This window comes from Heterodontus francisci, chromosome 1 (genome assembly GCF_036365525.1).
Source record: "Heterodontus francisci isolate sHetFra1 chromosome 1, sHetFra1.hap1, whole genome shotgun sequence".
Lineage (NCBI taxonomy): Eukaryota > Metazoa > Chordata > Chondrichthyes > Heterodontiformes > Heterodontidae > Heterodontus > Heterodontus francisci.
Window position 1 is genome coordinate 189,099,980 of NC_090371.1, and position 12,662 is coordinate 189,112,641.

Genomic DNA, 12,662 nt, shown 5'->3' on the forward strand with positions numbered 1-12,662 from the left:
AGTTGAATACTTTTGAGGTGCTAATACTAAGCTAGAATGACCATACATGGCACCAAGTACCCATTTCCTAGGCAAGAAAAGGCATCAATGCTGTTCAGGTCCACTTCCTTTCCTCCTCCAAGATCAGATTCAGCAACAAAACAAAACTGTTGCGAGCACTTGCCTTTTAAAAGAATCTTCTTGCCTCACATTCACTTTAAGTAGGATAAGTGTGAAAATTTCATAATACAAGAAGAGAGAGGATGTTGCTGTGGCTCTGCATTGCATGTGCTAAGGTGGAAATAATAAACAGAAATGCAAAGGGTGTATAATTTGGCCCTAAGTATTCTATTTCTAGACACTGTCCATTCTGTTTGTTAGATGATAAATCTTAAAACAGATGTTAGCCATTGTTCATTCTGCTTTTAAGGGGATACATTATAAAAGAGAAGGCCATATTTTCACTCTGGAATCACAAAGTAAATTTACGTTACCTCCTGTAAGTGCAAAGAGAATATGGGCCAACAACTGGGGTGCAGCTGAGGTATTATCACCTCTTCTGCTACCCTGAAGACAGGAAACGAGTGTTTCAGCAATGCAGAGGGGTCAGGGTGGCCAACAACAGGGTCAGATGTCAATTTTTATTCCTACCATGCAACAATCCCTCTCTTTATGGCAGGCATATGAAAACCCCATGTCATCACTGTATAAGCAGAAGGTTTTTGCGATACAAAAAACCTTCTGTGAAACAGCTCCTCAAAATTGCGTGAGGCAGGAATCTTGAAACATTTTTTTTGAATGTTTGGGAACCATACGGAATGGACAGAAACAGAGAAAATATAAGAGGAGCATATTACCAAGAAAGAAACATGAATCAGACCCGCTCTCTCGAGTGAATCATGCAAAAAACCAGGTAGGTGCTGTGAGGACAGAAGTGCTTTAGGTTTGGAAAGCAGCACCCTAACAGTGAGACATGGGTGAGGAAAAAGGGCTATGCAAGTAAAATTTTATCATACAAAAAAGACAGTTTGCTCAAGGTACTGGAAAATTAGACTCAATTGCAATAACATTCAATATTTTCTGTATTTTATGTTGGATATCAAAATTTCATTCAGTGGCTTAGGAGGCCTCAATTTTTGTAAATAGAAACTGCAAATTGATTTTCATCATCCAAAATTTTAGATGGCCAGAATTGTGTTAGTTTCATCTTCGCATTGTGGATAAAATTAATAAAACTCATTAGTAACTTGCCTTGCCAGCAGAGTCTGGAGAAGCAGAGCGTTGCAGAAGGAGTTTTGCCACATCTAGGCTCCCATACTTAGCTGCGACATGGAGTGGGGTAAATCCCTTCTGCAACAGGGGACAGAGGAAACACAACTGCTACTTAGTTAATAGGCATGCTTAGAATACAGTATAAACAAGGAACAGAGATATAATTATACTGTATTACACCAGTGAAAAAATACACAATGGTAAAATACTAGTAGTTTTACCATAAATTATGACTTTTGTCAGCGCAATTTAGGGACAACATGTCTTGGAAAACCTTGGAATACAGAGAATAATTCTTTGAGTGAGGATGGTCTGGTGCTTTAACTACCTGAAACAGAAGAGGTAGTGGATACTACTTCTATATAAGTGTGTGATCTGGCAACTAGGTAGATATTTTTCACTTTGTCCACATGGGTTGCCTTTAAAACCTATGTATTCATTTTAATGCGGCATATTTTTTATATGTAGAAGAAATGGAAAATGTCACAGCCAGCAGCAAGACATGATAAATATTACCACTCAATAGGCTGGCTGTAACTCATACATGATTTTATCCCAATGCACTAGCTGGTCAGCCTCAGTTCTGGAGAGATTTATCATACCTCAGCATTTCTCTATCAGATAAACTATACGACTAAAATTAATGCACAGAAAGTCTGCCAGAAGGACCCTTAATGAATGTTGTAATATCTTTCCAAAGATTCATGACTGTGCAAGTGAGCAGGGTTTGCAGCCTTCATGTGCCTGAGTCACAGTATCACTTGTTTGTGAAGGATGTTCATATTAAAAAGAACTGAACTGAAGCATCTTATTCTGAAATATATAGTAAGGAATGAACGGGTTCATGCTGAAACAAGATAATTTTCAAAACGTCTAGGACCTTTGAGGACGCACTATACAGAATAAATCGAAGAAGAGTGAGTTAACTGAAAGAGACTGTAAAAATAAACTGGCTTAACAATATGTCTGGTTCAATTGCCTTGCTTTTATTGGACAAATTACCAGTTGCTTGTTTCGAATAAAAAGCTATCAATGCTGTGCTTATGAAATATTCAGTACATATAAATCTGTAATGAATACACCTGCTCTCTCTTCGAGCCATTGTTTTTCATTTTCTTTCTGGTTCTTCATTCCCTCCTGTTTCTCTCGGAGTAATTTAGTAAAGCTCTGCTCCTGGCATGGAGCCTCAATGGTGCTGTTTGGAGATAGGGTAGGGATGATTTTGAAACTTGCATTCCTGTATAGTGTGGTTCCACACTGGGAGCAATGGCGTGTAAAATTAGTCTACTGCTTTCTTTATTTGTGTGTGTGGTTTACTTTGTACATAATTTGATGCAGTATAATTTTACTGCTCGCCATAACATGTTTCCATACTGGGAAAAAACAAGATTTATAGATTAATTTACTACTTGATAATTATTAAATATAGATAGCTCATCTGTCCTTGTTGCATATACCTTATTTCTCTGCTTCACTTGGGAGGGTGCCAACATTTATATATGATTTGTAAACATTTGAGAAAATCAATGTTGGCCAGAAAAGATACAACATTAGAGTTCTTTTCACACCAGATTTATCTTCACTTTACCAAGCACAAAACGTTAGGTTTACAACCAAAATACGGGGCCTGAATTTGTCATCAAAATAACACAAGGCTAATGGCATTCATCATTATTTATGAGTAAATGGTACAGCACCTTCAGGTGAGAAGCAGATGTGTGATTAATTGTCAATATATAGAGTCTTAGTGTCTTTATGGCACAGAAGGACACCATTCGGCCCATCGACTTCACGTTGGCTCTCTATAGAGCATTCAAGTGAGTTCCATTCCCCCACTCTATCCCCTTAGCCCTGCAAGTTTATTTCCCTCAAGCACCCATTCAATTTCCTTTTGAAATCGTTCAGCATGTCCACTTCCACCATCCTTGCAGGCGAGTTCCAGGACATTATCATTCGCTGTGTAAAAAAGTTCCTCCTCACATCCCCCTGCATCTCTTGCCCAAAACCTTAGTTCTGTGTCCCCTAGTCCTTGTACCATCCGCTAATGGAACAGCTTTTCTTCATCTACTTTATCTAAAGCTGTCATAATCTGGTACACGTCTATCAAATCTCCCCACAATCTCCTTTGCTCGAAGGAGAACAACCCCAGCTTCTTCAACCGAATCCCTTACCCGGGGAACCATTCTGGTAAATCTCCTTTGTACCCTCTTAAGGATCTTCGCATCCTTCCTAAAGTGTGGTGACCAGAACTGAATACAACACTCCAGTTGTGGCCTAACCAGACCTTTAATAAAGGTTTAGCATAACTTCCCTGCTTTTGTATTCAATACCTCTATTACTGAAGCCCAAGATCCCACATGCTTTGCTAACTACTTTCTCACTGAATGGCTGAATTTTACCAGCCCTCGACGTCAGGGGTTGTGGCGGGGGGCCCATAAAATATTTGCGGGAATGGCCCTCCACGACCCCTGATGCAGAGAAGGCCTGCCACATTTCACTGGCGGTGGCGAGGCCGCAGTGCAGCCTCCCCATTGCCAAGCGGCGGGGCCTTCATTTAAATATTACGATTAATTTTTTAAAATGCAAATCAACTTACCTGGTCCCGGTGGCCGTCCCACACCGATATTACAGTCGCCCGCTGCAACTCGTGTACCTTTGGAACTCCGAATGGAGGCGTGACACTGATCGGGAGCGGGGAGGAGTGAAATTAGCAGGGTGGGAGTGGGGGGTGGAGGGGGTGTGAGCGGGGAAAACATTATTTATTGGCTGTGGGGATAGTGAGAAGGGGTTGAAGGGCAAATGTGACGAGGTTGGGGGGGAAATTCGGGGTGGGATTAAAGTTATTGTTACTGATAAAGGCCAAAATAAAACATTGCTGGGAGGTGGGGGTGGGGAGGGGGGGGGGGGGGAGTGTGGCATGGTGGGAAAGGGTCTCCAGCTTTTAATTATTTTTTCAAACAAAAGGCAAAGTGATGTAACTTTAAAAATGCAAATTTTTGTGAACAGCTTGAAGCCCTTTAAAAATGGCACTGGCGCCTGCGCGGTGGTGCTGGATGCAGGGGAAGGTGCGGCCACCCCCTCTATGTCATCAGGGGGCGGCGCTCAACCCCTCCATTTAAATGAGCCCCCGCGTGAAATATTGTGGGTGCACAGCGGTGGCGCCTCTGTGCCTGAAGGCCGCCGACTTCAAAGCGTGCTGCCGCGATATGTGGCACGCTAATATAATTCAGACCAATATGTCCAGCCACTTTCAAAGATCTATGCACATGAACCCTTTGCACCATCAGCTAATGGGAACAGCTTATCTTTGTCTACCTTATATAAACCTGTCATAACCTTGTATCTCCTCCAATTAAACAATGTGAAAACCAGCATCTTTAGGCACTGCAACTGAGACAGTGGGCTGGATTTTGAGTTGCAGGCAGGGCTCCCGGTATTGGGCTGAAAAGGCGGGGGAAAGCCCACTTCTGTCTTTTCGTGCCCCCACCCCTGGAGTGATCCTCAGGTCTTTTTAAATGTAAGTTATATAAGTTTCAGGAGCTATTATCCCTGTCCCTTTAAAGACGTGGATCCCGCCTCCAAAAGCTGCCGGCCAATCAGAGGGCTGGCAGCTCAGCAGCGCCACCAGGAGCGGTGGCCCAGCGCTGGAACCCCAGACCTCAGGTATGTGAGGCGGGGTCACTGGGGCCAGTTCAGAAGGCACTGGTGAGGGAGCCTGAGGGGGTGGTCATGCAGTCCAGGGAGAGGAGGGCCCATGGGGGTTAAGTGGTTCCCAGCGGGGGTCCTCCATGGCCACAGATTCCCCACAGAAGAGGGAAGCCCCCCCCTTCCAAGTCTGCAGGAAGTGCTTCTCGTGTTATAAGGCACCCTTCCCGCATGGTGGAGTAACCCCCCGCTACTGGTAAGATCCCAGCAGCAGCGGGAAGAGGCCCTTAATTGGCGGTTAATAAGCCACTTAAGGGTCTCAATTGGCCTCTGGGCGGGAAGGCCGTCATAGGTGATGGGGCCTCTGCCCCCCCACCCCCCCCGCCATGATATTCCGTGCCCCCGCCACCCCCACCTCCGACCGCACCTCAGGTGGACACATAAAAACCCTGCATGTATTAAGTTTGTTTTTACATTTTTATTGGAGCACCTATATGTCAGCAATGATCAAAATTACTGTTACAGACACTGAGTTTCGTTGCATCACACTGATGCTTTACAATTCAAGTTGAAGGTGAATTTTTGACGGCAAATTACATCTAAAAGTTGTTGTCCAAGTTCTGCCACTCTGCTATTAGCTTTGTGAAAATGGCATCTTACCCTGGGCCTCCTATTTTTTTGGAAATTTCTGTACTTGCCCATTAATTGCCCATTAAACGTGCCACAGAAAGCTAAGTCTTGTAAGTACCCTCATAAATCATGTTAAGTATTCACTATTGTCAATCAACGGCTCTGGCACCAAAAATTAACTACTACAAATATAAAGTCTCATTCCTTCAAGGAGATTTTAAAAATGTCAAATTTTAAATTTCCTTTCTTACTTTTCCTTTCTGTCTCTTTTTTCTCTCGCTTTCCCTTTATTTCATTCTGTATGTACGTCTGATATTGAATTCAGCCCCTTTAATTAACCCTCCTCTTCAGTCCTTCCTGTGTTTATTTCCCAATCGTTAAATTTGGTTGTTGGTTGTGGGGGAAACAATTGAGCAAAAGGGTGCAGCGACAAGTCTAACTGAGAGCAGATGCCATTAAATGCCCTGCTACTGCAAATTCTGGCCCATTGTGTTGTTTTCTAATTAATATTCTTTTCTATAATATTTTCCTGTGAATCCAATATACATTTATAGTCAAGAGCCGCTCAGTTTGGAAAAGTAAACATCTAGAACAAATAATCACAGTAATGGAAGAACTATCTCTCTATATTATTCTTTCCCTGTGTGGTATTTGATATATTGGTATACATTCTACATCCATCTTCCAAGGACAAGCATCAAGCACACTTCCATATTGAACTGGATCGATTTAATTGTTTGAAATTTTGATGCACCCAACCTTATGAGAAAATTGTCCCTGTTAATTTCCCTTTTTTGTGCTATTTTATGCTATTTTGTTAATAATTTTGCAAGCTTTTACCTTGGAAATTCAGTATCGATTAATGATGAAAAGTCCAATTTTTCCCATAGTGTTGAAATCTCATACATGGAAAAATGTTGGCACTCTCAGTAAAGCTGGACACAGGCCAGCTGTAGAAAGCTACCTTAAAATTGGCAATTGTATTCAGATACTCAGCAAGGAGAAAGGAAAAGTCACACTGGGCTGCAGGTGTTCTTTTGAGACTGAGGAGAGTGTTGCACTTTTTTGTATTTTAAATCACCTAAATTAACATTCAACTTATCATAAAGAGTTCTCTAAGATTAAACTGAAAGACATTTGCTCCAAGATGAAATAAAATAGAATACATGTTGGTTTGAAAGTGGGAAGAAAGCTGCAAAAGACCACAGATGACTGGTAGGAGCAATGAACTGGTAAAAGCAGTTGAGAATCATAGATAGAGAGGTAGACAGACTGCTGTCACTTACAATCTGGTGAGTTTCTTTGCTTTACAGCAAGTAACTGGCAAATCGGTGAGGAGAATTTTCCAACTTTTTTGCAGAAGAAATTTATTATAGGAATGGAGGGGGTGAGGAAGGAGAGAAAGGTGACTACATGCAAAGTGGAAAAATGTTCCATTTATTGGCAGTATCACACCTAATTATGATATCCAGCAAATAAGTACCAAAGAATTTTTGCTATCCTCAAGCTGACAAACCAGGACAATCATCCCACAAAATCTAAGAAACTTAAAGCTGGAAAAAGGACTTAACATATAGGAGTTTGAACATGTTACCAAACAGCTATGGAAGCACTGATTTACCTCTGTGTTGAACAGCCATTATGTCGAAATTCAATATTAGTTCAATATTTCTCCCTCTCCATCAAACAAATGACCTCTTACCTTTGTGGCTAATGAGTGTGAAGCACCTGCCTCAAGCAAAATGGAAGCCACATCTTCCTGCCCTTCTCTGGCAGAAATATGTAGTGGCGTGTAGCCATTAGTGGTGCAGGCATCTGGAAAAGCCATATGCTGCAGCAGCAGCTGCACAATCTCAGTTTTACCCAGCCTTGAGGCAATGTGTAAAGGCGTCTGATCCTCCTGGGGGAATAAAATAGAACAAACACAAAACATTTTTATCCATTGCAGCTTTCTCCACAGAATTCCAAATAGGACCACACCACCTCCAAATTTCTGCATTAAGCAAATTTGGAAAACAGCTTTAAAAGTAAATCATTTTTGTGATCACCAAATCGGATAGTATTTGAAAAAGGCTGGGGTTAGTTTTAAATAGATATGTTCACAAGAGATGCCTAAGTTTGTTACATACAGTAAGCTGTTTTGAATGAACTCCATCTAAGGTCTGTGTTGTTGAATGACAGACTGCTGTTTGCAACCAAAGTTGTGTATAGAAGGATTTAATGCTTAAAACCAACTTCTGGTAACTCCATGGAGATGTGAATTAATCTAGACAGGCTGCTTCATGTAGCCCAGAGGAAAACACCATGCAGAATGCGATCTGGGAAAATGCAGGTCTTCGGTAATATTCAGGGCCCAATTTTAACCCAGAGCAGGAATCGGGTGGGTGGAGGCCGAGGTAAGTGCCAACCCCCCATGACCTCAGCAGTATGAGGCTTGAGTGATCTTAATTTCTGGACTTTATCTGTGTGCCCCACATCAGTTGTCTGCCTGAAACTGGCAGCAAGTGACAACTGGCAGGTAGGTGGGAGTAGATTGGCAGGGATCCAAGGAACATCTTGGTACTCAAGTTTAAGTCACGGGGAGGTAGTGTCAGGAAATGTTTGTGATCGGGAATGGGGTAACATACAGCAGGGAAGGCCTAAACTTTCCTTGTGAGGCTAGAGCAGCGCTCCTGCACCACCTGGCCCCATGAAAATGAAAATAGCTTTAAAAACTTTGGGCCTCTTCTGGCCCAGCTCCTCTTCCTACTGTCTTCAGCTGGCAGGAAAGCGACAATACCTTCCCTGCTTAGGCCACTGGTTAAAATATCAATCTTTGATGTCTTTGGAACCCAATTTTCACATTTAAAGAAGAAGCCTGCCCATTTCAGGCAGGTATCCATGTCATACGCTCGAAAGAGGAGGTGAAAATTCTTGACTGCGGGAATGGAGCGGGACATCGGTTGGAAAACCTTCCGGCTGATTTTAACTGCCATCCGCCTGGCTTCTGTCAGGTGCGCAAAGTTAAAATCTGACGTTCAGTCTTCACTGCTCTACGCAGAAGAATTTTGACAGATCTTGGCCTGGTTCCTGGATAGAGTACTTTAGAGGAATGGAGTACTGTAAATTCAGTTTCCTTTTCCCTTGCCCATTCCCAGAAATATTCTGTTATTGAATCATTATTGAGTAACAGTGACTAGATATGTTCACAGCTCCAAAACTCTTCCAGTTGAAGGGTGAACCAGGGTAAAGGGACAAAAGTCAATAATGGAAACTTAATTGGGAGAAATATGAATTTCAGAAGACTGCTGGTATTGACATCAACCTTTCTCTCTTTCTCTCAGTACGGCAACCCAAAATCCATCCACAAAATAACATGTAATTTGGAGCTGAATGTGGCTAATTACCCTCATTTTCAAGTAATTGTCAGATACCACTAAGTCTATCTTTTGTTCAAAAGATGTCTTCTCCATGTTATCCATTGAATCAGTCATAGTGTGCTTTATTCGTGCCAATTTCATATTGAGCTGTCTATTGAAATTGCACTTAGTTTGGATTGGTTACTTTAGCCTTAATGTCCATTCAACAATCTTTAACTGCTGTCCAGCAGCATATTGACCAGCAAGTAAATTAGTGTATAAGACCGAATTAGAACTATTGCCTTTACTGAATGTAATTTTCATGAATTACAAAAGAAATACTGATCAATAATAGATATACAATTGTTCAAAGGATTTTGTTTTCTCCTTCACTTTGGTTGTGAAATCTCGCACAATAAAAGGCTGGCTTGTTTCAGCAACCTCACTTTTTATAGCGCTAGTCTACCTTTTTTAATTAGAAACTATACAGAATGAATACCACATATATCATAACTTTTGTTATAATATCTGAGAGCTAACTCCTAAGTGTCATTGAAAAACATGGTCCAAAGAAAATTCTGATATTTTCCTTCCCTCATTGTTTAATTCCTGCTGCTGCTTCTTGCTGCCATGGTGCATAAACTGAGATTTTTCCATACCGAGCATCATTGTTACTGATAGGGAAATGAGGGAATAAGAGAAAGATCAGTTTTGATGGTTTAACATCATGGCCCCACCCCCATCCCCCCACTGCCCGCTGCTATGCCATGCTCCAGCTTTTCTAGTGAAAACTGGCAGGATTGAGCTCTGCAATATGAATGTTCAGATATCCGAGTTGGGAATAAATTGTTTTGTTGCAAAAATTCCAGTTTACCTGATAACACGGCTCTTGCATATAAAAGTATGGATTATTAAACTTTTGCTTGATATTTTGCACAACATAGAACTTGAATTTGGTCCAATATCAATATCTGTTCTGGAAGCACCAATAAACAGTATCTTGCACTGTTCTTTCACGACACCTACCCTGGCTTTAGCATCCACTAGGGCCCCATTGCGCAGCAGGCAGCGCACGACTTCCACCTGTCCAGCTCGTGCAGCCATGTGCAGTGCAGTTTCTCCACGCTGAAGAAAGAAAAATAGTTCATAAGCAAGCCAGAGGGAAAAACTTTACATGTGACAGACAGCTCCACTTCTATTGTGCTGTAAAACAAACTATAAAAGACAGAAACATTCAGCAGTTGATGTATTGTAATAACACTTCAAATACCGCGGTATACTTTGCTTATCACTCCCTACACAATAGGGTTAAGAACAACATTTTTATTTGAATCCAACTGGACAAACTGAGATGTTCTTGACATCGAGGCAATTTCAATTCAAATGATCCATATCTTTTGGCCTTGTGATTACAGATTAAGGGGACTAAATTGGATAGCAATGCAAGATTAACCCATGCCCATTGATTGCAATCAAGGCAGTAGGCTAACTTTGTGCTGCCTGCTCATTTGAATGATCTCTGCATCCAATCAACACTAACTGCACTGTTCATTGGTTGGTGCATGAGCAGGGGGCCAATATCATCACTGACAAGCACCACTTAAAGTTAACTTGCACTGCTTAAAGCTAGCCTGCATCTCTTAATGGGGAGGGGCATTGTGGTTGGAGCAGATGCTGGGAAGCTCTCCAGACACAGGGACAAAAGGTAGTGGGAGCAGATAGCGGTGGAGATCAATGCCAGGAGTCAAGCCCCAAGGACCTGGATGCAGTGCCACAAGTAATTCAATGACCTCAGTGAATGCATCTTCAAATATCATATCCTACAAACTGCACCACTAGCCTTACCACTGCTCAACTCACCACACCTCTCAGCTATTCAGCCAAACAGATTGCATGATATTCACTAACAGTGGCAGGGCTGAAAACATCGAAGATGACGGTATGCTCATACCTAATCCTCCTTCTCATATCCCACTTCCCCCTCATCCCACACTCCCATACAAGCTGCAGCTGGTGTAAGCATTAACCTATTACTTTCCCCCATTCCTGTACCATAACGTTATCATTGTGCCTTTATCCTTTCAGATACCCAATGGGTGTAACCTGGTCAGGTAGTGGAGAAACAGCAAGAAGAGAGTGATGATGAAAACACACCATCACTTGATTTCACACTTGCAGCCACCAGTTCAGATACTAATGTTACACATATCTAACAAGCACAAGTGGGCTGCAGCCAGGACAGGATGTGGGGACAAGCATCAGATAGATGCCAGGTCGCTGGAGGTGAGGCTGCACATGAGGACTTCGATGGGGCAGCCTCCAGAAGAAGGCTGATCAGTATGACAAAGAAATGCTTGGTGCATTGGAAAGCATTTCAGAAAGCCTGCAGTCACTGTTAAGGAGCATAGAGGAGTCCAGCACCATTTTGGCACAGGGTTTAATGTAGAGCTTCCAACATGGAAGTGGTGGCCAACACCTGTTGCATACTTGTGCACCCAACCATGATGCAGCATTTGATAGTCAATGTTTCAGCTTCCATGCTGAACAAGCAGCAACCACCCAACATCTGAATGCTGGAGTAGAAGGTCAGATTGCTTTCATGAAACGTCAGCTTATTGTATGCAAGCTCAGACTGCTTCCATCATGGCTCTGGATTAAAGTCTGCAAAGGTGTTTGAAGGGTGTCACAGCTGTCCAGAAATCTGCCCTCCAACAGCTTACTAGGATTGCTGAGCAGCTGGCCCAGGGAGTGGCAGTGGCTCCATGGAGCATCAGCCTCTCTTAGAAAGACAGCTTTCATCCTCCCACCCCTGTCATTCCGTCACTGCCGTTGCTGTTGTTTGTCAACCAGATAGCCCAGACTGCTGTCACCCTCCAAGGCCATCTGCAGTCTCCTTCACTGAAAGTCAGCAGCCTTCCACCAGCCATGCTGCAGCCACTTCAGTCGCACTGCGCACAGTTTATATGTTTATATACAATATGGCATTATTTCATTTATAAATTTGGTTTGGAATGTTTATTTTGTGGTGATTTTTATTTTTGCATTGTGGCCTAGAGGACGTGATGATCAGTGACTTCATCATTTATGTCACAGTATTTCAGCACTGGTGTTGCCGTCACTAGTTGCTTCTTGTTATATGCTCCAATATCACTGCACATCCTTGGCAGTGAGTTAGTGAATGGTTCATGCTCTGAAGACAAATTGGGCAAGAATTTTGCTAAATAGTTGACGAATCCAACAAATCATTTTACTGCTTTTACATCTGTTGGTCGCCGCATCGCTGCTACTGCTGTCACCTTTTCGGGATCCTGGCGAAGACCTTTTGCTGTCAGTATGTGACCTATGTACTTAACTTCGGGCATCTTTAATTGCAATTTTTTATTATTCAGCTTCAGGTTCACCTGGCGAGCTCCGTCCAGCAGTCGCACTAGATTTTGATCGTGGCCAGCAATGGTTTCTTCCATTGTGTCTCCGCATCCATAAACTAGCAGATCATCCACTATAGCTTCCACTCCGGGAAGATCACTATTTCATGCTGTCTGTGTTGATACTTCTCTGGAGCCATGGAAATGCTAAATGGCATGCGCAACGATCTGTTTCTCCCAAATGGCATCCAGAATTTAGTTACGAAGCTGCTGCTTTCATCCAGCTTCACTTGCTAGTAACCATCCTTCACATCTAGGGTAGTGAAGATTTTTGCCTTTACAAGTTGTGCAAAACTGTTTCGAAGGTTGGCATGAGGTAGTGAGATCTCTTCAGAGCTTTATTTAGATCCTTTGGGTCAATGCATACTCTCAG

At 42.4% G+C, this 12,662-nt stretch overlaps 1 protein-coding gene across 10 annotated transcripts in view; it reads right to left on the reverse strand.

The window, feature by feature from the left end:
- The window catches only part of ank2b (ankyrin 2b, neuronal), an 802,067-nt gene that overhangs the window by 222,049 nt on the left and 567,356 nt on the right, over positions 1 to 12,662 (reverse strand). For all 10 annotated transcript variants that reach the window (XM_068039631.1, XM_068039677.1, XM_068039625.1 and 7 more), the window contains 3 exons: positions 9,891 to 9,989; positions 7,229 to 7,426; positions 1,231 to 1,329 (listed from right to left, as the gene is read on the reverse strand). In XM_068039631.1, the coding sequence (XP_067895732.1) occupies positions 1,231 to 1,329; positions 7,229 to 7,426; positions 9,891 to 9,989 (396 nt within the window). The remainder of the gene's footprint in view (positions 1 to 1,230; positions 1,330 to 7,228; positions 7,427 to 9,890; positions 9,990 to 12,662) is intronic.